The sequence below is a fragment of the Brassica napus genome, chromosome C7 (assembly GCF_020379485.1).
Source record: "Brassica napus cultivar Da-Ae chromosome C7, Da-Ae, whole genome shotgun sequence".
Taxonomy (NCBI): Eukaryota; Viridiplantae; Streptophyta; class Magnoliopsida; order Brassicales; family Brassicaceae; genus Brassica; species Brassica napus.
Window position 1 is genome coordinate 50001743 of NC_063450.1, and position 26452 is coordinate 50028194.

General features: G+C 35.7%; 5 protein-coding genes and 2 pseudogenes across 5 annotated transcripts; 3 read left to right on the plus strand and 4 right to left on the minus strand.

Moving 5' to 3' along the window:
- Positions 1 to 4317: 4317 nt before the first annotated feature.
- Positions 4318 to 5562, plus strand: LOC106444614. Its single transcript, XM_013886071.3, has 3 exons — positions 4318 to 4869; positions 4959 to 5172; positions 5254 to 5562. The coding sequence occupies exons 1-3, from the start codon at positions 4498 to 4500 to the stop codon at positions 5346 to 5348; spliced, it is 681 nt and encodes a 226-aa protein (XP_013741525.2). The 5' UTR covers positions 4318 to 4497; the 3' UTR covers positions 5349 to 5562.
- A 608-nt stretch (positions 5563 to 6170) lies between these two features.
- LOC106407467 (peptidyl-prolyl cis-trans isomerase FKBP53) lies at positions 6171 to 8925 on the minus strand. The gene is made up of 11 exons (XM_013848331.3): positions 8766 to 8925; positions 8594 to 8667; positions 8254 to 8501; positions 8022 to 8164; positions 7568 to 7853; positions 7321 to 7461; positions 6947 to 7130; positions 6777 to 6855; positions 6653 to 6694; positions 6505 to 6553; positions 6171 to 6419 (listed from the first exon to the last, which is right to left on the minus strand). The coding sequence occupies exons 1-11, from the start codon at positions 8776 to 8778 to the stop codon at positions 6338 to 6340; spliced, it is 1341 nt and encodes a 446-aa protein (XP_013703785.2). The 5' UTR covers positions 8779 to 8925; the 3' UTR covers positions 6171 to 6337.
- A 2024-nt stretch (positions 8926 to 10949) lies between these two features.
- Positions 10950 to 12839, minus strand: LOC106408448 (phosphate transporter PHO1 homolog 4-like). The gene is made up of 7 exons (XM_022705879.2): positions 12725 to 12839; positions 12385 to 12643; positions 12192 to 12296; positions 12066 to 12110; positions 11556 to 11987; positions 11287 to 11423; positions 10950 to 11195 (listed from the first exon to the last, which is right to left on the minus strand). Exons 1-7 carry the CDS (start codon positions 12775 to 12777, stop codon positions 11096 to 11098), a joined length of 1131 nt encoding a protein of 376 aa, XP_022561600.2. The 5' UTR covers positions 12778 to 12839; the 3' UTR covers positions 10950 to 11095.
- An 88-nt stretch (positions 12840 to 12927) lies between these two features.
- LOC125590670 (phosphate transporter PHO1 homolog 4-like) lies at positions 12928 to 17258 on the minus strand. The gene is made up of 4 exons (XM_048764344.1): positions 16724 to 17258; positions 16395 to 16642; positions 13141 to 13212; positions 12928 to 13065 (listed from the first exon to the last, which is right to left on the minus strand). The coding sequence occupies exons 1-4, from the start codon at positions 17256 to 17258 to the stop codon at positions 12928 to 12930; spliced, it is 993 nt and encodes a 330-aa protein (XP_048620301.1).
- A 1427-nt stretch (positions 17259 to 18685) lies between these two features.
- Positions 18686 to 21547, plus strand: LOC106410707 (annotated as a pseudogene).
- Positions 21548 to 21756: 209 nt separating this feature from the next.
- LOC111208335 lies at positions 21757 to 23410 on the minus strand (annotated as a pseudogene).
- A 215-nt stretch (positions 23411 to 23625) lies between these two features.
- LOC111204564 (ATP-dependent Clp protease ATP-binding subunit CLPT1, chloroplastic-like) lies at positions 23626 to 25481 on the plus strand. The gene is made up of 6 exons (XM_022699625.2): positions 23626 to 23921; positions 24029 to 24067; positions 24134 to 24243; positions 24743 to 24922; positions 25003 to 25130; positions 25202 to 25481. Exons 1-6 carry the CDS (start codon positions 23725 to 23727, stop codon positions 25244 to 25246), a joined length of 699 nt encoding a protein of 232 aa, XP_022555346.1. The 5' UTR covers positions 23626 to 23724; the 3' UTR covers positions 25247 to 25481.
- Positions 25482 to 26452: the final 971 nt, after the last annotated feature.

Here is a 26452-nt window from a genome sequence, read left to right on the forward strand (position 1 = left end):
TTTGGTTCGGGTTCGGTTCAGATTTTGGGTTCCGGATTTTATGCCCAGGCCTATGTGTTTCTGTCATATTATCTACTCCATTTTTGTGAAGATGTTAATTCTTTAAGAAAATTATTTATTTCACAAAGATAATAATTTTCATGTTTTCAATGTAATTATATAATTTTTAATCTATTTTATAAGACAGGTATTACATATAATTATATAATTTTTAATCTATTTTATAAGACAGGTATTACATAAAATATTTTTTAAAAAAAATATTATTTATTAAAATAAAGTTATTTTCGGAACTATAACTTAATTTATAAGGTGTGTGAAAACTCTAAAACTACAATCTTCATAGAACGAAAATAATATCAAAATTCCACACTGAAGTATACATATGTTTAAGTTAAACATTCGTTTGAATATAATGAAAGACATAAGTTACAAAAAAAAAAAATATAATGAAAGACATCGTGGTAACTTCCCACTAACTCAATCAATATTTATTTTGTCATCTCATTAACTTCCATGTTATTCTCTTATTTCTTTCTAAACTTCAAATAATTTTGTAGAAAGAACAAAGTTCCGAGCAATTGAGTTTGGTTATGGCATATTTGTCACTGGTAAATAATACAACATCAGTTAAAATCTAGGATGTTTTTTTTTTAAAATTGATGTGTTCATTCTCTCTGCAACTTTTGAGTGATTGTAAAGGCGATTGATACAAACCTTCGGCTTTTGGTGTATCGTCCAACCGGTACTCTTCTTTCGTTTATTTGATTTTAGGTTTTAGGGTTGACTAATTATGAGTTCAATTTCTCTTTCTACATGTACTGGTCTATGCATATCTGGACTTGTTTTTGTCTTTATCAAGAAGACGTGTTATGTCGTTACAATATCACTGGAATACAACTAAGTAAAATGATACTCCATTTATAAAAAAAATTGAGTAGCTGAAATTTTTCGACTCCAAACAAACATTAAATTGATATAGATACTAATATATAACATTTGGATTTTCGCACAAAAGCTAAATGTCAAGGATTGCATAAAAACCAACATTATTAAAGTAGAAATATACATGCACACATTATTAAAGTAAAACAAACATGGGGAATTGGAGCACATGTACATAAGAAAAAGAGGAGTTAAGTTTATACACGTATCACCACTTTGGCTATGATATTTTATAAGTATATTGTTATAGAAAGTGTCAAAAATACTCATTCTTGTGCGTGTAAACGTGACTGAGTACCTTATCTCTTTATTCTGGAAACTGAAAAAATTGTTTTTTTTTTCCAAACTCTTGCTAGCAAAAAAGAAGAGGAATTTGAAGAGAGTGCATGAAAATCTGAGTTCTAAAATAGAAAAATTGAAACTAGCGATGAACGGTTCGGTCGTGCGGCATAACTAGGATATTGAAAGTTAGGGTTCCAGTGGTTCTTTCAACTTCACGCCGGTACGATTGAGTTTTCAAAACCAATGAATCAAGGTAAATTTGGTTTGATTTCATATAGTCTAAGTTTCAAATCGAGCTCGTCCTGTATTGACAAAAATTAAATTGGTAACATCAATTTTTTTCAGATCTTGTCAGTTTAAGTGTTTTCTTCATTTTTTTTCAACAGAAAGTTCTGGTTAGGGGTTGAAGAGACAATGATGTCGTGTGATGATAGAACTATACTATATGAGAGATGTTCATAGTATAGTTACCTAAAATAATTTAAAATAGTGTGATCTAGATACGTTGTGCTTCCATGATTGTGTTGAATAGTGTGAATGCTCTGCCCTATGTTTCCCTATGTTCAATAACACATAGGATAATATAAACATATTGTATTGGAAGTCACTTGTGTTGTGTGTTTGATAATGTGACCATACTACATTAAATATAATATAGCCTACTGTTCGCGTTTTTTCATACACCACAATTCCGTCATAAATGTTTTGTTTAATGGAACCACGTTCTTGCTTATTATGTTGCACATGTTATGCATGCATCAACCATGCAATAATGCTGGAGGATTGCTTGCCGGATCTGGAAATTCCATGTTCCATGTTCCATCAACCATTTCTGCCCCCATGTTATGGTAAGAGGTTATATCGCTTAGCATATGTGACGTCAAGTGAATCCGTTTCCAAAGCTCCATGGCCTGCCAGTGCGGATTTCTTAGACAAGCACTGTCTTATAGTTCAAATACTGTTCTTATTCCCCGTAAATGAAGCTTTCCTAGTTTCCATCTGTGGGACAACCTTTTTGGACCCGGCCTTATGCATTTCTTTGTCATGCAACACCCAAGCTTTTGTTTATTCTCTTGTCTTAAAAGTACATATCTTTTGTAGGTTCCTTATTTGATATGGTTCAATATCTCTCATACCACACATTCAATATGTGGGAACTTATTCACCTTTGCATAGGAAAGTGAAACCTAAACAAAATTGGAGGCCAATAGTTTGTTTGGCAAAGTGCCCATACTATATTGACGATAGTATAGTCTATTTTTATTTATTAACAAACCAGACATGGGGAATTATCAGTTGCGGTGACTGCCACCCCGTTATTCATAACTCCGCTACACTTGTTACTCATGCTTATAATGCTTGCAATTTACAACTTACATTCAAATTGAGCGGAAAATTACAGTGCTTTAAATGATTAAGTTTGGTGTTAAGTTATAGAAGTGGCAGACTATACTATGCATAGGTTTAGTACGACAAAATTAAGCACATAGCTATTACCTTTCGTTGGCTTCCACACGCACACGCGCTTGCAGGGCGATTTTCGTCAATTTTTCACGAAACCTGTCACTTCGGTGGACATGTACTGTAGCATGGCTATATTGTACATTTTGTTGCTTCTTATGAATATCCGACAAATTCTCCCAACAAACAAACACACATTATTAAAGTAGAAAGAAACAAATACACATTATTAAAACATAAAAAAACAAACACACATTAAACAGAAAGAAACACACACATGAGCAAACATTTCAACTTTTTTTTTTGAATTATACAGGGATATCCTGGCTCCACATAAATGGTCCAGACTAGTCACGTGTTGCCACATGTCGGTCCCCTGTCTCTGGCGATGCCAAAATGTTAATTTCCCAATAGCCGGGACTCGAACCCTGGTAGCTTCACCGTATTGGGTTTTTTCCTCGAGTTATATTTCAACTTTCAACATAGGAAATGAAGATTATCATTAGATAATTGGTCTAATGTTAGACAATCTCTAAATAATCTTTATAAAACAGTAATGGCCTCTAGATAGTTATATTCGATTCACCATCAATTTCAAATAATCAAGAAGACATGAGCAAAAATCTCAGCTATCTTAATTACATCCTTTTGAAAAAAGGAAAAGAAAAATCTCTGGAGGTATTGCTAAGCACAAAATCTAGCTTTTCTTTTGCTAGATAGAAGTGACATGTCCAACGTCCAAGAATAAGATCCTCAGGTGGGGACTTCCTAAACCTATACTAGAACCAACTCGACTCTATAATTAATGAGGAACAAAGGTCCAACGTCAGACGTTATCCCATTGCATCTAACATGTGCTATGAATCTTATTTTTGGTGCTGCCTTTTCTACATTCCTCCAGTTTTTTTTTTTAACTGAAAGGTCTTTGCTGACAAAAAAAAAAACTTGAAAAGTCTTCAGCGTTACTTCATTAAAATCCATAATCACACACCTCATTTATTTGATCATGTTGTTAGAACACCTTTATTGGGAGTATCTAATCAAATGTTCTCAAAATATTAGAAGATACAAATATTATAAATTAACAGGTGAACATAAACTTTTTTGGAAACCTAATCAATAAAATATCTCATTTGATATTATTATTGATTGAGTTTCTATTTTTTTTTAAATACTGTTAATTAAATAATTCTTTATTTGTTTCTGAATAAGTGTCACTTTGACACTTTTCACACAGACTAAGAACGTAACGGAAATATATGTAAGTTGTTATTCGTTACATCTTTCTGACCAATAATATTTGAGATAAATAAAATTATTTATAAAATCGATGCAGTTTGCAATTAATTTTCAGCTAAAAGTAAAATATCATTTGCATTAGAATTGTAAAGTGACATTTTTTATGTAACAAAAAAAAATATAAAATGACATTTATTATGAAACAGAGGGAGTAATTGTACATGTACATTAATATGTAAGTTGATAATTCCATTGGTAAAAAAAAAACTCCCATTTGAATTGCTCTTTAGGCTGTTAAACTTGGAAGCTGAGGCATTACGGATTTTTATAAGATCTTCTTTTCTATACAAACAAAATGTGAAAAACACGTAGTGATAAATAACTCAACAAAATACACAAACGGATCGTTTATCTCTTACATAATCACTATGTTTTAAAACATTTAAAGTGAAAAAGAAATTGACAATTTTTATTACAGAACTACTTTTGGGTCTTTAAAAGTAGCAGGCTGCATTGACATCGTCTCTCATCTCTTAACTTTTCCACCACCACCAGTCACCAAGAGTAACAATGTCTGACGAGAGTGGAAGTCCGACGTTTATCATCGCCGATTTTTCCGACGACGACGCGGCTAACGAAAACTGGCCGGAGATTGAGTTCCGGTCACCGGAGGACGAGGCTTGGTACGGTGTGGACGTGTGGGAGTTGTGCGACTCTCTGGTGGTCACTTTCAACGGCTTCTCCTTCGAGTACGACGAGGTTTACTCGCCGGAGGATTTCAAGAACTCCGACGAGTTAAAAGAGTTCGAAGAGAGGTTCCGTGCTTGCTCCGTTCAGATGCAAGACACCGAGTGCGCGACGCTCGCGCAAGGCACGAAGGTCTGCGCCACGTGTCCTTCCGTCGCCGGAGAAGTCAAGTTCTACGACGCCATCGTCGTTAACGTGAGAAACCCCCAAATCCTCAAATCTCGGTTTAGTGTTGAAAAAAACTTTGAAATGATTCTTCTACGTTTTGTTTTTTTTTGGTGTAGGTGTCGAGGGAGAAGCATGGTGTGGACGAGGAAGGGAACGAAGTGTGTGGATGCGATTACAAACTTTACTGGAACCAAGGTCCTTTCGTTAACCAGGTTACGTCTGCAAAAGTTGGTGACATTTGTCTTGTTCAGGAAGATAAACGAATGAAGCCGAAGGTTGTCACTTTCTTGAAAGAAGCTAGGAGGCAGCTTCTTGGAGAAGCTCCCCAAGGTAATTATAAAATTCATCACATTTGTTTTTTGTTTTGTCTTAAAAAATATTTATGTTGACCATTAGTGAAAATTTAAACAGGAAAAGAAACAGAGTGGCAAAAGATACTTAAGAAGGTCACTTCTGCTATTCGAGACCACAACTTAGATCCATCTGTTCCAGAGAATCAAGGTTAAGCGGATAACTAGCTTTTGTTGCTTAGCAAACATTTGAAAACTATGCGTGGTTTTCGTTATCTCTTAAAATGGTTCGGTAGAAAACTATGTAAACCCTTTTGGGGTATCTCTTGTTTAGTCCTTGTTCTGAAAAGCTCTTGTAGAACATCCTGATTTTTGCACCCGTTGGCTCTAAAAAGCTTGAATCGTTGATGAACATTAGATTAACCTTGTCATAACTTAATAGTTTCATTGGCAAACCACACACACACACACTAACTTAGACAACACCAAAACAACCATATATATTTGAATATTAGCAAAGGCAGATCCAAAGATCACTTGAAAAGAAACCTAAGTTTCAAAAGTTTAAACTGTGGTTTTTAGAAATCAGAGGTCTGACCAGAAAGCAGTGGGAGTACTGTTTTTGCGACAGAGAACGATGGTGACGTATAAGTATCATCAATTTTAGTTGTAAAATATACTCCGTAGTTATTAATTTGAAAGAGAAAAAAACAGTCAAAAGATGCTATTAATACGGTCAGAAGGACTTGTAGCACAAGAAACTAGTCTAGTCAAAAGTCCACTCTGACAGCACCATAGTCTATTCATCAAAAATAGGAACATTAGGATCAAAGTCTTTTAGCCTTTTTAGTCTCTATGCAGTTTGCACATGCTGTCATGATCTTATAGGTTAAGTATGTAGCTATAACATGCAGCAATTGAGAAATCAGATATACTTGTACCTTTGGTTATACACAACTAATATTGGGTAAGTTAGACCATGTTTAGCACGGAATCAATTTGGTGTTTCAAGCAAGAAGAAAAAAAAAGAGCAAAGCATGGAACAACAAATTGACATAAAATCTGAGTAAAAATGATACAAGACAAAATCAAACGTTATAGCCTTGTCAAAACAAAAAAAAAAACACATCATTTTTCAAAAATTCAATCTTTGGCAGCTACATTCCAACCACACCTTAAAGGTAATCTACGAACTCGGAGAGGTTTTACTTAACATCCAACAGTTCGACGTCAAACGTCAACCAAGCATTAGGAGGAATATCGCCACCAGCACCCCTAGCACCGTACCTGTGAACCACATCCCATCAAAAAGGTTTAAGACAAAACATCACAATCAAGAAAACAAGCTCAGTGGGAACAAGATTTTATTTACCCCATTGATGGTGGAATTGTAAGCTTTCTTTTGTCACCAATACGCATGCCTGTGGAATTATTAAAAAAAAAAAAAGAACTTGACATCAAAAACCACATGATGCACATTTTGAACAAAGTAAAGAAAAGCAGTGGGATATTCTGGTTACCATTGACGCCAACATCCCATCCCTTAATGACTTGTCCAACACCTACATGTTACAACAAGCGAATTAAGTGTTACAAGACTGTAATTCTCGACTCATTTCTTCTGCATTAGTTAAAAATACCAACCTAGACGGAACTCAAAACCATTTTTGTTGGAATCGAAGACCTCCCCATTCTTAAGTTTTCCTGTGTAGCTGACCATAACCTGCACTCAAAGACCCTAGAATGAGCTCTGAACATCTGGGAAAACAGTAAACCACATAATATATCATATAAATCATGATTATAAGGTATACCTGTTTTCCAGGAGTAGCTTTTTTGCCGTTGGGTTTGCCCATTTTCATCTCTTCAACAACGAGTCCATTTGGGTATGTCCTACTAGAAATAGCTTTGCTCTCTTCTTTAGCTCCCTCATTTGACTTCTTTTTCTTCTTATTTTTCTTCTCAGAAGATTGAACTGGAGTCTTGGAGCTTTCACTCCTGCAATTCCATAAAAATACACACACAGAAATTTTTAGATGAGAAAGGTCTGAAAGAACCGTTGTATACATGACACGACGCCTTCTTTACTTTGTGACATAATGATTTGAATAATAATTCAAATTTCTAAAATATTTGACAAATGACATGTCTGCGTTATATTCTAAAATAAAGATATAGGAATTCTCACATGGCATTGTTAACAGCTCCATTTTGAGCTTTTGGGTTTGAAGAACTTTGGCTGGTCTCAACTTTCCCCGTCTCAACTTTTTCATCCGCTTCCTCATTCTTCTTTTCTTTCTGATTTTTCTTCTTTTTGTTCTTGTTTACGCTGGAACAAATTATAGAAACAACTTAATATTCCTACAGTACTTGCTAACATATGATATGTATTATGTACACTTGCCTAAAAGCGTGAAGATCAAAGAGAAGGGTACCTTTCTTGCTCAGGAGCCTTGGCCTTGCGTTTTTTGTTGCTACCTTGTTCATCATCATCTACGTCCATCTTCGCAGCAGACTTCTTCTCTGGTTCAGGTGTTTTCTCTTTAGCAATAGGTAAACCATCTTCATCTTCGCTTTCCAGAACTGGAGCATGGGCACTCTCTTTGACAACGATTTGCTTATTTGCGCTCTCATCTTTGCTAGCTTGACTCTTCTTCTTGGATCGTTTTGTCTTATCATCTTTGGCGGGCTTCTCCTCATCTTCTATCTCCTCAATTACAACTAGCAAAAATACCATTCAGTTAGTTTTACCCTTACAAGGAAAGAGAACGGAAATCAAGCAACACGTTTTCAGTTGTAAAGCTACATCACTTTATCAATATCTTTTTGAAATCATGCAGGTATAAGACAAGAACGACACTTTAACATACGTGGACAGAAAAAAAGTACCTCCACTGTTTGGAACAGAAGATTGGCGATACATGTCAAGATTGTGATCAATAAAGTCCTCAAATTCATCCATCTGATCCTCATCCTCTTCACTATCATACTCAGACTCTCCTGACTCAGTGTCACCAATATCGATACCATCTCTAACAAACGTCGCAACGAAAACTTTAAAAGACTATTAAGCAGATGGATTACACAAAGCCAAAAAAAAAAAAACAAAGAAAAAGGATACGAATCATCTTCATCATCATCCTGCTCACACTCCTCCTCATCGTAAGCCTGCAAGAATCCAGAAAGGTGGATGCTTCTGCCACCAGTTACCGAGAACTCAACCGCCTCGTCGTTATAGTCAAACTCAAGATTCAGAGGGCAACATTCGGATTTGTTAGGCAACAACGAACACAAGTAAACAGGTGCGTTTCCTCCTATGGAGCACTGAATCACACTCTTCTCTTTGCCTAAACCAGCACCTAGAGTTGCCTGTATCGTAGCAATTACATTTATAAACTAGTTTCACCGAGCTATACACACAATGCTATGATTGAAGAGTATATATATATATATATAAATACCTGGGTGAGGTGAAGCTTCCCTTGCTCGTTTTCAGGATTGTAAGCTTGAGGTTTCCCAGGCTTCACTTCGATTCCTGCGAAAATTTGAGATTAAACACACAATCAGAACCAATCAAAGAAACGGCGTGATCATAGACGAGGAGATTAGACATTATAGGGGGCATAGACTAACCCCAGAACACCATTTTCAGCTCAAGCTCGTTGGAATTGAGACGGCTAACTTGTTTGTTTGCGAGGAAGAAGAGACTAAAACCCTAGAGAAAGGAGGGGAGAGGGTTTTTGCAGACTCTTTTATTAGATGAGAGATCGGTTATTAGTCGAGAAAATTCGTAACCGTTCTCGGTTATTGGGCCTTCGTGGGTTTTAATAAGGCCCAAATAAGTCTGAAACTAACTTGATTGATTTATATTTCTCCATCCCCAGCCAATAAAAATAAAACTATTTCTTCAGCCAACTAATTTTGTAATTAAAAAAAAGGGGAAATTAGCTTAATATACACAAAGAAGTGAGATACCATTGTTTTGGGTAAAAATGGGGAGAAATAGGGTATGGGGTACAAATAAAGGAAACATGGTGGATAGGGAGTACAAATACTCTAAAAAAAACATATTAAAACTAATTTTAAGCTAACAATAATTACTCTTATGTGTGTTCTTTGTATTTTATTACTTGAAAATAATTCAAATTACTAAAATCTAATGTGATATGAAACTGTTATTTTTGATTTAAACTGTTGTACAATTTTCATGAGAAAGCATTATATCCATTTTAACTAATGGTTAGAAATCTTTCAGTGAATAACAATAAATTTAATTGAATTGAGAAAATTATAATTTATGTTGGTTGTGTATTTCGGTTTGAACGATGAAACAATCAAATTGATATTTTAGATAAGTAATTTGTAATTTGATGATTCTATACAAAGCGGAAATTTTTCTAATGTTTTGTTTGTAGAACATGCTCACTCTGTTTTTAATATATGACGTTTTTAAAAAAAAAAAATCTTTTCACTCCAAATTAAATGACATTTTCAGTTTTCAATGCAAATTATTAACTTTTATGCTATAAACTTTTTATATTTTCCAGTTAGTTTTTTTTATTGGTTGAATTATGATTAGGTGGATATAATGATGTTTTCGGCTAGACAAAATACAAAGTTAGTTTTTTTCTTAATTTTTGAGAACAAATCTAAATGTCAAAGTACAAAAATAGAAATAGTGACATTTGGTTGATTATATATATTAGTGCATTTAGTTTTGTAAATAAATTTGTTTCACAGACAAATATATGTATATTTTTCTCTTTTATATAGATCACAATTTATTTTATATATCAAATTATTTTTTCAATTTAGATTTAATGTTTAAACAATGTTCTATAGAGAGCATGACAACGTTTTAGCATTTACGTTGTAAGCTTATTTGAGCTGATAATTGGTTAGTTTTAACAATAATTAGATGTATAAAGACATGGTATTCATTACTTTTTCTAATCATCAAAAATATTTAATAAAAATTATTTTGGTAGAATTTTAATATCATTTCTTATATTTATCTGCAAGTATTTATAGGTTTTGGAACTATACTAAAATGAGATATAAGTGGTCTTTAGGATTTAAGATTTAGTAATATTGTGTGGTTAGTTTAATTTAAAAAGGTAAAATATTCTTAGAAAGTTCAAGATATTTTTGTTATAATTCTTGTGATATACAAATATATTTTTGGTAAAATCAATAAATTTTAAAACTACGCTTCAAAATATGTCTGATAGATTATAATTATTAAATATGTACTTTTACATGTATTTTAAATTTAGTTATATAATTATAAACGAGTTCTATTATATGTTTTAGAATGATATTAAAGAACAATGTGATACTTTTTGGCATCATCAAAACAATAACAATAATCATATGTTATGGCTGCATAACATAATACTAAGAATAGTATACACGATCATATGTATATATAATCATATATTATGATTGAATAACATGTGAAGAAACAAAATATAGTTAATGACATGACCTACAAAATAGTTAATGGCCTAAAAAATAATTATATATCTTGTTAATAATTATTAGATTAATAGGTTAAGAATATTTTTTTTTTATAAAACAGTTGGTATATTTAATTGATTGGTCTTGAATACAGATTTTTTAATTTAGTATATATTAACAGTAAACAAATTTTAGATTCTCCTTAAAATAGTAAAATTATTCGACTTTTCTGTTTGGTTTATAAGGATATGCACACCTTAATTAACCCATTTAGTTGGATATATGGTTGATACATTAACATTTTTGCAAATCAAACACAAAGCCTAACACATATGTGATATGTAGAGCTTCAGCAAGAGACTACTGAAAAGAAACTAAACATAAGTTCAATAATGTGGAACAGTGTGTGTAACCAAGTTAGCTTAATTGTATGTCTAAAGATATTATCGCAAAACCATGTATATCAGTATATATATATATATATATATATATATCTTGTGCAACTAATTGTCTTGATCTCTATCTTCTTGGTAGTTGAACGGCAACGGAACAGTTTTGAATGCCCTGAACTTCCCAACGTTGTTTAAGTGCTCATTCTCCAGCCTAATCAACAAAACCAACAAAACTTCTCAAAACATTCAAGTATATATAATAGATTCATTACTGAACACCATTTCTCAGTCTCGGAGCTTACCTGAAGAAGTTCCAGATACCTCTGCGTATGATCTCTAAGCAAGCTAGAAGCGCCACAAGAGTTTCTCTATGTAAGAAAGAGAACTTCAGATCCAAAACTGTCTGTAACCACACTAACCTCAACAAAACATTCAGAACCTGACAAGACGATGAAGCAACATAAACCATAATGTAAGAAGATAACACAACAACAACAAAAAAAAACAGATATGTTTATGATTGCTCTATAGCGTTGCCCAAAATATAAAAAAAAGATTGCTGATTGCTCACCATTGCAGCGTAGTACACGGTCTTGTGAGGAACAAGAAGCTTGTCTCTCAAGAAACTGTTCTTACATCCTATTTGAAGCAAACCCCAGTCAACAACAATGTCCCAGTAAGTTGCGTAAAGCGTTGCAACTCCTGAGAAAACCCAAGCTGCGATGTTCCAAGTGGCTCCTCTGTTAAGAGTATAAGCTGTTCTAAGACAAGCAGCAACGATGGTCAAGAGATACTTGATGGCATTGTATCCATGCATCCGATCTTTCTCTTCGATGATTCTTCGTATGCACTGAAGAAGTCGTAACCAGTAAGGTATAACGGCTACAATGAAGTAGAATGTTGTTAATACACCATTTGATCTGCAGGTGTTTCGTCTTCTCTGTCTGAAATCTCCAAATCCATAGTAGCATATGTAGAACTCTAGACTCCTCAGTGCTTGAACCTATACATTTTATTGTTACATCTTAAATCATCCTTAGAACAAGTATGAAACTATTTACCGAATACTATTTTCTCTAACCTGGCTTGTTAGTTGATCTGCTAAGAAAAAGTCAGGAAGATTCACCTGCAAAGATGCAAGACATTCATATTAACATTTTGTTAATGTAGTTGTTCATAGGAATGCAGCATAGGATGTTGTTGTTACCGTGTAAAATGGTGCAGCGATGCAGCGGAACAGAGCCGTGAGAAAGAAGAATCGGCTTGATCGATACAAAATGTTAAAGGGGCAAAGAGTTATGGCAATCACTAGCTGCAATGTGAAGAGAAACCAATTTCACAAAACACGAGAGAATTGAGTTGTAAGGTTGTAATGAGAGAGGCAGAGAGAAGGAACTTACGGCGAGGAGAAAGAGAGGAATCAGTTCACTGAATGTTTTGTAGTCCTTTGTTTGAGAATCCATTTCCATGTCAAGGTTTAATAAGGCAGCACACAAAGAAAATGTACCAAGACCAAAGCTTAGAAGTAGAACATGTCTGTAACCAAGTTCAGTGCCTTGTTTGAATCCAAAGATGAAGGAGTAATTCACACGGTATATCTTCCAGAAGTAGATATTAGCAGCGTACATAATCACATGCAAAACTACAAAACCGAAGAACCTGCAAATGGAATGTATATAACTCAAGATCACCATAAGAGAGAGTTTGGTTAATATATATGTAAGTTGTTTCCATGTATACCTGTAAAGAGGGAACATTGTTTCCATGTAAGTTATTTGTCCCGGTGTGCCCATAATATTACGTGCATGGATGATCAAAACAAGAGCTATAATGAGAGAAATAGAGCAACCGAAGAAGAAGCCTAACAAAAACAGAGGAAAGAAACAGAATAAAATTATGAATCACTCAAACACACAAATCAAAGAATGGATATTATAGTGTTGTTATATACCGGTGGAGAATGTGATCCGATGACGCTCTTTGTTTGCTTTGGATCTTAAGAGGTTCTTCCCTTGGCTCCGGTTTGAATTGGAGAAATGCTCAATGAAAGTAGATTCAGTTCTTAGCATCAGCTTATGAACCTGGAGATGTTATAAGCTTCACGTTCAAGTTTGTTTTTGGTAGATAGGGAAGCGTAAATTTTAAAATGTGATTACTTCGTCGGAGCTAGTGAGGTAAGAGTTGTCCACCATCTCCATGTACTGTCTCGAAGCCTTTCTTGCTGCTATCTAAAATAGTAAAGCTATCAATAGTTACATCTACTAACATAATAGCCAAAATATATTTTTTTTGTGAAAATAATTTTTAAAGAATTGCTATTCTTATAAACACGAAAATAATGATGTAGGATATAAAAAGATAGATTGTCAATGAGAAATTACAAAAATCTTTCCCATAATAAATTTTTAGACTACACTTATTTCTTCGCTATGGTTAATAAATACCTTTAAATATAGAATTACTTAGAGCATCTCCAACCCTACTCCATTTTCTACTCCAAACATCATTTTGGAGTAAAATATGTTCCAATCTGATGTCTCTTGATTTTGATGAGTTTTAAATTCGTATTTATGTTTATTATAGTCATTCTAGGTTGCATTTAGGTGTTAAATTGCATTTGCATACCATAGAGTTAGGAATGCACATTTAGAAGTTTTGGGATGAAATCATGAGTTTATTATTGCAATTTACAAAACTTGAGGCCGATTTGAAAGTCATCAAGAATTCAGGGACCAGTGTTGCAAATTCAGAATATTCCCTTGGGTTAGATTGCATAATCAAAAGTTTTGGGGTTGATTCGGGTGGACCTTTCTGTACATTTGATAGTTATGGAGTCCAAAAGTAAATATCCAAAAGTATAAGGGCCAGATGTTAAAAAAGGGATAAGATCACCATTGTTGTCTTCTCCACCTCGATCCCGATGGTGAGACTCGATTCCGGTGACGACGGAGCACGGCAATGGAGGATTTGTGGTTCAACGGAGGCGCAATGGTTGGGACGAGTCTCAGAGCTTATGCGGCTTGAGCTACGGTGGAGAGCTTAGCGGAGGAGAGACGACGGTGGACGGTGGAGCACGAGCTCGAGCTCGACCACGACAATATGCGGTGGCTGTGATTGGTGTCGACGAGCAGAGGCCAAGAACTTGAACGCGAGCTTGAACCGATATATACGCGGAGGTTCATGGCTGAGCGAGATTGAGACCACGACTACTCGAACTATGGACTCCGGTGACTGAATCGTGATGGGACAGACCCACGAAGAAGACGAAGCAAGCTCACGCATGTCTTTACGCGGAAGAGGAGCTTGATTTGAGCGGACAAGCATCGCGGGAAGAAGCTGGTCGCGGGTGTGTGACGATCGCAGGCTACGTTCGCGGGAAAGTGGTGGTCGCGGCCGTGGTTGTGGTTCGAAGTATAGCATTTTACCATTTTGTCTTTTGTTTATAAGCCGGTATAAATACATTGTAAACCTAATATTAAAGGATATCTTATTATCTATCAAATCAAAAACTATTTTTGGAGTAAAAGATCTGATCTTGATCATATTTCTTTTGTGTTTACTTGATTGTTTTGATCATTAATCGTGTTTAAATTTAGATCAACTAATGATTTAGTGTCTACCATGATAATGAGTGAATAGTTATCTTTGGATTCATATGTTAGGATGATTAGGATGATTAAGTGATGATCTAGAATGTTTAGAGTAGATTAACATGTTTTCTTGCTTGATTGAGTGATCTTAATGCTAATCTAGAGTTGACCATTTTGGATTAGAAACCTAGACATTTCATTGTCCGAGAGGTGTTCGATGAAATGTCTGAGCCAACTCAACATGCTCTAAATATACCCTACCAAAGATATTTGATGTACGAAAGATATTTGATGTTAGGGAAATTTAAAAAGTTAAATGATATGTTCTTAATGATTGTTTAATTGACACAAACCAAAGACATTTGATGTTTGATCAATGAGAGTAAATGAACATTTGTCTTGACAAAGTACTTGATTAGAATTGTTATCTAGACTTAGAGAAATGTGTTGATTGAAACTTTGCCATTTTAGATTGAATCTTAATCATTTGACATCAAATTCATATACCCATGTGTCCTCCTTTATCCATTTGATTGAAAGTTGCTAGTTAGTTGTGTAAGAACCTTGTTAGTTTAATCAAACCATTTCATTGAACTGAATGCACTTAGATTAAGTTTGAACCTGCATTCTCTTTGCATCAAAATACTTAGAAATGGATTGACATCTTAAACACTACACGATTTGAATTAGGACCCTTGAAAAGTTCATTTCACAACCTCACTCCATAAATGGAGTAACCCAAGCAATTAATCAATTTTAGAGTTGAATTTTTTTTATCTATAAAATTTAAATTTTGTATGTTTTTTTTCATATTTAAATAATATTTAAAAATAATACAAAATAAATATAATATTTCATAAGAGATCATTACGTATTTTACATAAAAGTTGCATAAACTAATAAAAATACCAAACTAAACATAAAAATATAAAATAAATATAACATAAAATAAATGATTTAATAATCTGATAAATCATTTCTGGAATTGCCCAAACGATGAAAATGCTTGATTTTAAAATTTTCTTGCCCAATTTTTTTAAAAAATCATGGATACAAAACTCATTATTCATTGTGAAATGCATTAGTTGAATATTTGTGACAAAAAATATTCTAATACTCATTATTGAACCAAAATATTTTATCTTATATATATTTTTATGATTTATTATACTTTTAATAAGAAATGTTTAATTTAAATAAATTATATTTTGTGGAAGTTTAATAAACATAAGATATTTGGGGTTAATTGATAAGTTTTTGTAAGTAGAAAGTGTTAGTAACAATTATTAATTAAATAAAAAAAATCTTTTTAGAATATTCATTTCTGGAGTGAAAAATTGAGTAATACATTGGAGTAAAATTCTACTTCATTTTGGTGTTACGTCATTTTAGAGTAAAATATGGAGTAATACATTAGAGATGATCTTAGAACATTACACTAGACACAAGTGTTATTAATTAACAAGCACATACAAATGCAAGTTAAGTGGGTTAGATATGAACAAAAAGTTACAAATCATCAATTTTAGAAATATGTCAAAAGGAAAGTCAAAAGTAAAATGGTTAAGTTTTTCGATCTTAAAAGTGTTTCTTTAAACCAAAAAAGATTATATGATTAAGAATATAGAAACTACATATGTGTAATTTAAAATACCGAACTGGTCAAGATGTAATATAAAACCTCCACATAGTTTAAAATTTAAAGTCACCAACTTAATTTTTAAAGTCAGAGATAAACTAAACGTGAAATTAGGGATTTTGGTAGATACAGAGTAGAAAGTACCTTATCATACGAAGCCAATTCTCAAAAAAAAAAATACCTTATCATACTTCTTTATGATCTTGGATATAGCTGACGTGTTCAAGAAGCTATAGTTCTTAAGATGTCCAAGTTTCTGATAGAACTCAATGAACGCTATCTGAAGTAGCTTCTCGGCTTTCTTGAGATTCTCTCTTGTAAATCTGAGCTCTTCCTCATGCTTATGAACCTTGAGGATGGTTTTAATGGTTGACAGTGGAGTTTCACGTGTTTTGTTCATCCTGATGCGCTCAAGAACACTCTGATTCGCTGATTATTCAAAAGCATAAAGATTCAAACTTTCAATATTCAAATGAATAATTAGCCCCTAAAGTATTCAGAGAAACTCACTGTGTTCTTTAGACTTGGAAGATGATCCAATCTCAGAAGTGAAGGCATTGATGTCTACAAAGACTGAGTCAGAGAGAGAATGTTTCTTCTCCATAACTCTGAGTCTGAAAGCAACCAAAGCATCCATCTGTTTATTCAGAGCTAGAGCTTCGTCCCTCGCTTTCTCCACTTCCGACCTGTAAAACCTATTCACTTTGTTGAATTCTTGATCTAGGGTTCTAAAGAAGACAACCTCAGTGTCTCCACCTAGTTCTCCCGCCTTTGAAAACGCCGTCTGGTAAATCATCCGGGACTCATTGCCGGCATGAGTCACAGTGTTGACCACAATGTCGTGGCTTTCAGAGACCGAGGCGTCGCAGTTGTAGCGTCTGGTAAGGTTGCGTGCGAAGGAAGTTTTCATCTGGTTGTTGGAAACTGAAATATTACGGGAAGTTTGGATGTCTTGAAGAATGATTTTGAGGTAAGCGTAATCAATGTACGTTTCTTGCCATTCTGGGATCATCTTGGACACAAACTCTTTCCCGAATCTCATCATGGACCCTCTCTCTCCACTTCTCTAGTGCTTGAAGTCTAAAGTCAGAAACTCAACTAAGAATCTTGCTCTCTCTCTGTCTTTAAAAGTTATAACAAAACATGGTAATTGTAACAATATTTTCTATTTGTGGTATGAAAACCACTATAACATGATAATCTGATTAGGAGCCTTGATGTTTATAATAATCGACACATGTGACATGTCAATGTGCTTAGTAAATCTTTACTCAATGTATAATAGACACAAGCAAGACACAACTCGTCCACTTGAGAATATAGAAACAAACAACGTATAGAAGCGATTTGGATTTAGTCAATGAATGGTTGGCTCCAACCTTTTTTGAACATACTCAAAATCTTATCTCGTGCTTCTCTGTTTTGTCGCCAAAAATACCACTTTAAATGGAATCCAGTTTCGAAACATACCTTTCTACCGCAACTACTTTCTTAAAAGCTTCTTTTCACTTCTGTCTTAATGTGCTTAAAGAACCACGCTGTGTTTCTTTATGGATCTGAGAATGACGGTCTGGTTACTTCATTTTATACACGCAAAGAGAAAGAAAGCTAAGCCTCTCTCCTGCTTATATTTTTTTGTATGTAAAGCCGGGAAATCTAAAGGGTGGATACGTTATTTAATGCGCCGTTTTGCTTAGAAAAAATATGGTCCAGATTGTAGTTTCTCTGATACGTTCTCCTGTGCCACCTCCTCGCTAACCGAGAAAATCTAAAAAAATATTTATCATATCTATTCAAAATCTAAGAAATACGATCTACGATTCTATAGGGCTATAAGAATACTTATCTACCATACCATATTTGCTGAAGGGTAGATATGTATATTTACTCCCTCTGAAATCACTGTTCGGCCAAGCTCTTTGTTCTCATGGCATATCCTAATTTGGCCATTCTCATTGTGTTTTGGGCCAATTTACTCTACACAATGTGTAATGCAAACTCTCGTATACTCCCTGCATTGGTTGACAACAAAATTGTTATCTTCTAGATTGATTCAATTCTTGTCCACAATATTTTTTTTGTTACTAATTGTCTGCATTTACCGGGAAGACTCGTTGGACAAAAAATTGTTTCATTATGAAGCTCTTGTAGAATATTTTAACGTATACTTCTTATTTTATTATATGTTGAGATACTCTTACCAGAACTTTGAAATGGAATTTTCAGTCGGTTCAGTAGCCGGATCGCCACAGTTATTAAAAAGGAAAAGAAAATGGAATTTTTATTAGAAGAGGCAACCATGTGATATTATTATCAATCAGAAATCGAAATCTACGGTTTGACTGTTGACCTCCGCAGCCAAGAAGGGGTAATTTCGTAAACTTACATGTTCCAGACGGCGGCATTCACTGCTCCGGGAGAAGAAAACAAAAAAAAATTAAATTAATTTCGATGAACTAAAATAAGTTAATTTGATTCCGCAAAATTTGTTGTTACCCGTCACACTTGTGCAGGTTTGCTTCACTTGTGAATCTCTCTCTCTCTCTCTCTCTGAGCTGGCTTCACGAAGAAGTCGACGACAAGCATAATAACATGATTCCTCGTCTGTGGCAAAAAACTCGCCTGAATTTTCAAGGTTCATTTCGTTAGTTTGCATGTTGGATCTGTTTGCTGAAGAGATAATCTTCGCTCTTTGCTTGTTTCTCTGTAAATCTGATGGTGAATACGTATGCTTTATACTGAATCTCAGTTAGTTTCAACAGGCTAGATCGTTCACTTGTGCAAAAATATGAATGAAATCGATTCTATGGGGTTAAGATTAATCACTTGCTAGTGTACTTAAGTTTGATTTTGTTGTTTGTTCTTTCCTCCTTTAGTATGGCTGCTCCATAGTGTTCTTTTTTTTCCAAATTCAAAGTGCTTTTGAACAGCATTTACCTTCTTCAACCCCATCTTGAAGAATGTTGATAGTGAATTATCACCAAAAAGCTCTCTTCTTCTTGCTGGCATTTTAGTTTCTGGGTCTTTAGGAGGAAATCCATGGCTTTGGGTTCTCCTGAAGTTTCCATTTTTGTTGCTGGATTTCCTCGGAAGGTGTCTACAATTGCAATTGCTATAGGGGGATTGGTATCCTTCTTTGTTTTCGGATTGGTGCTTCGTCTCTCGGATCCAATCAGTTCCTCAGTTAGTCGGGTGTTTTATGGCAATGGAACTCCGGAACAAGTTGAGATCCCTTCGTCTTTGAGCAACCATACCGTACAAGGCCTTTACACGAGTAACAATGACATCTATAAGTCAGATAAGAACCTGACTTCTCAATCTAGCTCACGCTCTCCCGACCTTGTTAGTTCAGACATATCACCGCCAGATTTGGAGAAAGGGGATGCAGTCTCTTTGGATACGAGTACGACTGAGAAGACTGGTGTTGGATCAGGTGAAGGTGAAACTAATGTTTCCAAGGCTGGAGACACTCCAATTGTATCATCTCCTTCACATGATGACTCTGAAACTACTTCAGCAGAAACAGGTACTGTTTCCATTGACTTCTATGGAAAATTGCTTGAGTGTCTGATAAGCTTATTAAAGAGGTGGTTAGCTATAAGTATACTGTATATAGCCTTAGGATTGACTGTAGAAGATTAGAGTTGAGTTGGTGAGAGAGCAATTAGTGACGGCTGAGCTTGAAAGCATGTATTCGCATATATATATATATATATTGTTTTAGAAGGTGAATTTTCTAGGCATTTTCTTGAGAGTGGTGAATTGGAATGGGAAAAGCAGTTTCGTAGCTTTGTTCATGTCAGTTTCACTTGATAGTTAGACTTCAGTTCCCTGCTTCACAGTATTTTAGCCGTTCCATGTTTTCTAACTCTGTTAATAATATGTTGATCACTCCAACTTTTGATTGCTTGCAGAGTGTGATTTGTATCAAGGTAGTTGGTTTTATGATCCGGTTGGACCTCTGTACACGAACAACTCTTGCCCCGTCCTGACTCAGATGCAGAACTGCCAGGGCAATGGAAGACCTGATAAGGGATATGAGAACTGGAGATGGAAACCTTCTCAGTGCGACCTTCCTCGGTTTGATGCCAGGAAATTTCTCGACCTAATGAGAAGCAAGACATTGGCCTTTATAGGTGACTCAGTAGCTCGAAATCAGATGGAGTCCATGTTGTGCCTTCTTTGGCAGGCAAGATTCAAACCTTTGTTTCGCTTCATGAAACTGTTTGTACTATCTTAACGTAGATTGATGTTTTCAGGTTGAAACACCGGTGAATCGTGGGAATAAAAAGATGCAGAGATGGTTTTTCAACTCAACATCGGTGACGATTGTCCGTATTTGGTCATCTTGGCTTGTCCACGAGTTCAACGAAAAATTCGATTATGCTCCTGAAGGTGTCACCAAACTGAACCTGGACATTCCCGATGAGCGCATCATAGAAGCTCTTCCGAGTTTCGGCGTGGTTGTCCTGTCATCAGGGCACTGGTTTGCAAAGCAGTCTGTCTACATATCAAAGGACGAGATCGTTGGAGGGCAGTTATGGTGGCCAGACAAATCAAAACCCATGAAAGTCAATAACGTGGAGGCATTCGGAATATCAGTAGAAACAATCCTAAAGTCCATAGCTACGCACCCGAACTTCACAGGGTTGACCATTGTGAGAACATGGTCGCCTGATCACTACGAAGGTGGTGCTTGGAACACAGGAGGCTCATGCACGGGGAAAGAAGAACCCATCCTTCCCGGGAAGCTAGTGAAAAACGGGTTCACGGAGATAATGCACGAGAAGCAAGCGACAGACGACAGGGTTTAACCGAGCAGTGGATGGAGTTGAGGATAGCTCAAAGGTGAAGTTAAAGCTGATGGATATTACAGAGGCTTTCGGGTATCGACATGATGGTCATCCGGGGCCGTACAGGAGTCTAGACCCAAACAAGATCACTAAAAGGGGACCTGATGGACGACCTCCGCCTCAGGATTGCTTGCACTGGTGCATGCCGGGACCGGTTGATATATGGAACGAGATGGTTTTGGAGCTCATAAGGAGAGACTTTGAGGGCAAGAAAATGAGAGACTCATCATCTTGATTTGGTTTTGGACTCAATGGAGAGAATATTACAGGATCTTACACGTACTAATCTGATTCTTGATTAGTGATATAAACCAACTATGAAGTCTCACTTGTAGATTTGTACCACTGGTCCATCACCACGGTGAAGGTTAGTATTAGGACCCTACTCGTTCCACTATGTACTTTTTTTGGGTTAGCTTGTGTCTTTTTATTTCATTACATAAATTTGAATATTAATAAAAGTCTGTGATTCTATTTGAAAGGTAGACCTTAGATTTTGGTTCCTTGGGATCCGATGATCTCATCTCTAGACCGAGTCAGTCTCGGGAGAGATTCTGGTCCGAAGCTTTTGGTAACTGAGACTGAATCTATCTTAATCCATTACAGCTTAACATGATTATTGCTATGAACGCAACATGCACAAATATATAATGTATTCTCCCTAATATATATTTATTATTTAGTCGTATTTTGAAAAAAAAAATAGAGAGTTGTATAAGAAGAGAGATCAAGAACATTAAAATGTGTGTTATGATTTTTCAGTCAAAAAGCTCAGATGCCAACTCCTTGATCATTCGGTTCTTCTTTCCCAGGTGAGTTGATTTTGGATAGAATGTAGCCGTCTTTAAACAAGTAGCATTCTTAAGTACATAAGCTGCCATCTCTTTATCTCCATGTCTTCCTCTGTACCTTAACCACTCAAAAGCCTCAAGACTGTGCAGTAAACACTCTGGAACAGAACTCGGCGGCTTCCAACCAGTTGGGATTTTTCTGCCAGAGTTACTGAATCTGCTGCCCCAACCAAGTTTCTAAGACCATGGACATATTTAACAAACCAACAACATTATCAGACAAAGACACAATATTGGAAAAACTTAAACCGGACAAAAAGTGTATTCAAAGAGAACACATACATTAATGAGTTTGAGAAATCGTAGTTAGGGAGATCCTTGGAGCATACAAATAAGTAGATCCCACCACCCTTCCCTAAATAAATACAAGTCTAGATGGACAAGCTGGTTGAAGATCATACCAGAAGTATTCATAACCTGTTTCATATGCAACAACTACATAAGTAATACTCCATATTAAATATACTGAGAGGACGATTTTAATGTTTTTCTATAGTTTGATATATTTACCTCTGGACGTGTTATCCATAGCTTAAGACGACGGACAGAAGTGAGAGCTTTCAGAAACTTGTGGGTAGCTCCACAGAAGATAACATGTGCCGTTACCAGCTCAGGCATGTTTTTAATTTGAAGGAGGTTGTTACTTGACATCCCACTACATTTAAGGTACTTCAAAGAAGGGACGTTTAGCACATACGTCCCACGTGTTTTGTTGTGGGACATATGTAGCCCATTGGTGAGTCTTCCGAACGATGTTCCACAGACAATGCTTCAAGATTTGGACAACCGGATAAAAGTCTCTGTAGAGACATGTCAGCGTAAGTGACAAACCCAAGGCTCAGAGTTTTGAGAGACGGGAGACGAACGTGAACAGGAACATCCAGAGAAACGCACTTGATGAGTGTCAAACTCTGAAGTGTTTCAGAGGTATATAGACTACTCGGCAAAGTAAGAGACCCTTTTTTGGAAGAACGTATATGAATATGCAGCTCACGCACATGGCGACTAAGTGCAAGATTAATCCATAGTCCAATATCTTCAAAGGGACAGCCATGGCCAAGACTCAGATGCAAATGTTCTAGAACTGGTGCCTTGTTTGATAGGAAAGACCTGGAAACAAACTGCGTGAAGCTCTTGTAGTCACCATTGTGATTTTTATCGTCGTATGAAAGTCCTGGAACCAAAGTCCAAAGAGAACGCCATCTTTTGGACAAGAGACTTGTGGCCATAACAGGTTTTATCGTGTTGAGTGACAATATTCGCAAGAGCACATCCTCCGGAAGATGATTGATGTTGTCCATATGTAAGAAACTAGTAGTAACCAAAGGAGAGTTGTCTACGTACGGTTAGGAGCCTGCAGTGCAGATTGGAGAAACCTAAAGGGGGTGTTCACAAACCATGCATAGTGGAGAAAAGAAAAATAAAACAACATATGATCACACGTTTGTTTTGGAGAGGGGATGATGATTCACGATCAGAATAGTCAGAAGAGTTTTGATCCGAATCCAAATTAGGTTTAAGTTTTCTTGCCCCAGAGGATCAAATAAACCCTACTCGTTCCTAATTTATAAACCCTTTTTTTTTTTCTTTGGTTCGCTATCGGTTGTGGGTAAAATTGAATTTTAATAAAAGTATGTGGCTCTATTTGAAATATTAAAAAGCGAATTGGACTAGAAATAAAAACAATTATGTATAGATAGATTTGGGGGGTTTATGTGCAAGAAGCAGACAAGACACACAAGGAGGCGAGTAAGTAACTAATCCTTCCTAGCCAAAGGAGGCTTTGTCTTCGTGTCGGAGCAGAAAAATGGCGTCGTCGTACACGCTTTCCTTTATCCCTGTGACGGTATCGAATTCGAATCCTCGGATCTTCGTCTCGATTCCTCCTCCTTCTTCTCTGTTAGGAAAGAAGCTTCTTGTGACACAAACGTCGCGCCGCTGCTTCGTCTCCAAGAAGCACCGGTGCTTGACGTCGGCCAGCACGGTCTTTAGCGTCCCAACTGCGTGAGTTTTTTTAATTTCTCAGCCGCTTTATATATCTTGTGGGTATTCCTTTAGTTCGTGGAAGCTTAGGGGTTGTTGTTGTTGTTGTTGTGTCGGATTTTTGGCAGGCAACCGGAGAATGGTTCTTCTTCCGACAAGATCCCAAAGTGAGTATCCAAATTGTTAATGATAGAGCTTCTATTTTTTTTGTAATTCTTGGGGGTTGGTTTTAGATGGTCGGCGAGAGCTATAAAGTCACTGGCGATGGGGGAACTGGAGGCTAGGAAGCTCAAGTATCCAACTACCGGGACTGAAGCCATTCTCATGGGTATTTTGGTTGAAGGTTTGTCTATTCTGCCTCACCTATATATTTTCTGAGTTTTCTAGTTTGAGATTGAGTGGTTTCTTGGTGAATATTTATCCCTTTTGTTGGTTGAAAGATGAGAGTTCAGTAATTCAACTGTGGACTGAAAGAAAAAGTCTTAAATTTTGGTTTGGAGAGAGCTCTCGCATAGGCTTAGCTGCTCCTATAAAACTAAATGCATGTTGGATGAGGTTTAGCATATATATATATCCCTTTGTTTCTTAACCATTTAAAAAACGGAAACATTATATATTCATATGTGGAAATGCTTATGCTATTTGGTCGTTTTCTTAAAGCAATGGAGAGTAGAATCCATCAGATATTTGGTTTTCATTTTTTTTCGTGTGTGTTCTTTAGCGTGCGTTTCATAACCCCTTGTTGCTGTTGTTGTTGTTCTAAAGATAGTGATGGGATTCGGATTTTGTGTTTTAACTGACGTTTGTTTATCCTTGCTGTTGTGATCGGGTTTTCATTACAGGTACTAGCACAGCTGCTAAGTTCCTAAGGGGGAATGGAATCACGCTTTTCAAGGTTCGAGATGAGATTATAAAGCTGCTAGGGAAATCAGATATGTACTTCTTCAGCCCTGAGCATCCTCCTCTTACTGAACCTGCTCGCAAGGCCGTTGACTGGGCTATTGATGAGAAGAAAAAATCTGGTGTGCATTAACAACACCATTCTAAATCCATGTGCTTGTTTCCCATCCGTTATTAGCCTACTGAAACTGATTTGTCACAGGTGTGGATGGGGAACTAACCACTGCCTACTTGCTTCTTGGGGTTTGGTCTCAAAAGGATTCAGCAGGCCGCCAGATCTTGGAGGCGCTTGGGTTCAACGAAGATAAAGCCAAACAAGTTGCTGAAGCGGTAAGCTTTGAATAAAGGATATAAGTGCTTATGCTAAGTGGTATGTGTTGAAGTGTTTTGGTTTGGTGCAGATGAATGAAGATGTAGATTTGAGCTTCAAGAAACAAAGTCAATAGTGATGGAGGTTTTTACAATCAGCAAAGCTTATGCAACTGTATGGAGTAGCAAAAAGCAACTCCTGATTCAAGACAAACCAGTCTCACTCTTTATCAAATACTAGACACAGGCCATCATTAGCATTTCAGTATTTGGTTGTTTAAGTTTTATTTATTGTTGCGTTATACAGCTATTGTGCATCTTATCACAAGTTCACAACTCCAAAATATAATTCAGTTGCTTTTGCTTCCCGGATAGGTCTGTGTTAATTTTAAAAGCTCATACGCTGAGTGAATAATTGACATCTTAAGTCTCTTAAATGGTGAAGTCAGTGTTTTTAAACCCGGATCAAACCGACGGTCGGACCGGGTTGAACCATGAACCGAAAATAATCCGGTTTGGGTTAATGATACAATCCAACTAAAATTGTACCAGTTAAAAACCTCTCTCGAACCGTCAAAAACCTGGAAACCGGCGACCAATGAACCGGCCAAACCCTGGTTCGTATATAAGCCAAAATTTTGTTAATGAAACAATTATTTTTTTCCGTTTTTAAGTAAAAATACGATTTATCAAAGATTAATAAAGTATCGTCTCTCGTCTTTTTCTTCTGTCGTCTCTACAACTCATAAATTACGAGATTCACAAAGTTTAATATTCACGTCAAGATATTGTTTTTGTCTACTTTTCACTTTGTTTAAATTTTTATTTCATGATCACTTGTTTTGAAGACTTTAAATAATTGAAACATTTATGTTTCTGAAATTTGGATTTCAAAATATAACTTTTACCTAATGTTTATATAATTTTTTTTTAAAAGGTGATGAAGATTTAGAGTGATAAGATCTGCGAATAAAGTGTAAATGTACTTTCCATATTGATTTTAGATTTTAATTGTTATTTTTAAGTTTTTTTACACATTATGACTATTTAATCATTTTATTTGATATGATCTATTTTTAAAAAAATATATGCATATTATTTATAAAATATCATTAAATTTAGTTTAATCTAAGTAAATCCGATCGAACCGGATTTAGACCCGGTCGAAAACACAATAACCCATGACCTAAAAAATTTCCGGTTCGCTAGCCGATCTAATATTAAAAACACTGGGTGAAGTATATTTTTGTTGTGAACTATCAGCTCATATGTATATCTTTATATATCTGTATATATATATATATATATGTTAATCAATGAAACAAAAAGAGAGAGACGAGGTG

Excerpts from the sequence above, each read along its gene's own strand:
- LOC106444614 (XM_013886071.3), top strand. The coding sequence starts at position 4,498 with ATGTCTGACGAGAGTGGAAGTCCGACGTTTATCATCGCCGATTTTTCC. Across the intron at positions 4,870-4,958 it reads ACGACGCCATCGTCGTTAAC|GTGTCGAGGGAGAAGCATGG; the intron begins GTGAGAAACCCC and ends TTTTTGGTGTAG. Across the intron at positions 5,173-5,253 it reads TCTTGGAGAAGCTCCCCAAG|GAAAAGAAACAGAGTGGCAA; the intron begins GTAATTATAAAA and ends AAATTTAAACAG.
- LOC111204564 (XM_022699625.2), top strand. The coding sequence starts at position 23,725 with ATGGCGTCGTCGTACACGCTTTCCTTTATCCCTGTGACGGTATCGAAT. Across the intron at positions 24,244-24,742 it reads CATGGGTATTTTGGTTGAAG|GTACTAGCACAGCTGCTAAG; the intron begins GTTTGTCTATTC and ends TTTTCATTACAG. Across the intron at positions 25,131-25,201 it reads CCAAACAAGTTGCTGAAGCG|ATGAATGAAGATGTAGATTT; the intron begins GTAAGCTTTGAA and ends GGTTTGGTGCAG.
- LOC125590670 (XM_048764344.1), bottom strand. The coding sequence starts at position 17,258 with ATGATGAGATTCGGGAAAGAGTTTGTGTCCAAGATGATCCCAGAATGG. Across the intron at positions 16,643-16,723 it reads TTCCAAGTCTAAAGAACACA|CGAATCAGAGTGTTCTTGAG; the intron begins GTGAGTTTCTCT and ends TTGAATAATCAG. Across the intron at positions 13,066-13,140 it reads ACCTCACTAGCTCCGACGAA|GTTCATAAGCTGATGCTAAG; the intron begins GTAATCACATTT and ends TAACATCTCCAG.
- LOC106408448 (XM_022705879.2), bottom strand. The coding sequence starts at position 12,777 with ATGGGCACACCGGGACAAATAACTTACATGGAAACAATGTTCCCTCTT. Across the intron at positions 12,111-12,191 it reads TCGCTGCACCATTTTACACG|GTGAATCTTCCTGACTTTTT; the intron begins GTAACAACAACA and ends GCATCTTTGCAG. Across the intron at positions 11,424-11,555 it reads CCGTGTACTACGCTGCAATG|GTTCTGAATGTTTTGTTGAG; the intron begins GTGAGCAATCAG and ends TCGTCTTGTCAG.
- LOC106407467 (XM_013848331.3), bottom strand. Across the intron at positions 7,462-7,567 it reads AAGGCTCCTGAGCAAGAAAG|CGTAAACAAGAACAAAAAGA; the intron begins GTACCCTTCTCT and ends AATTTGTTCCAG. Across the intron at positions 6,420-6,504 it reads ACAATTCCACCATCAATGGG|GTACGGTGCTAGGGGTGCTG; the intron begins GTAAATAAAATC and ends TGTGGTTCACAG.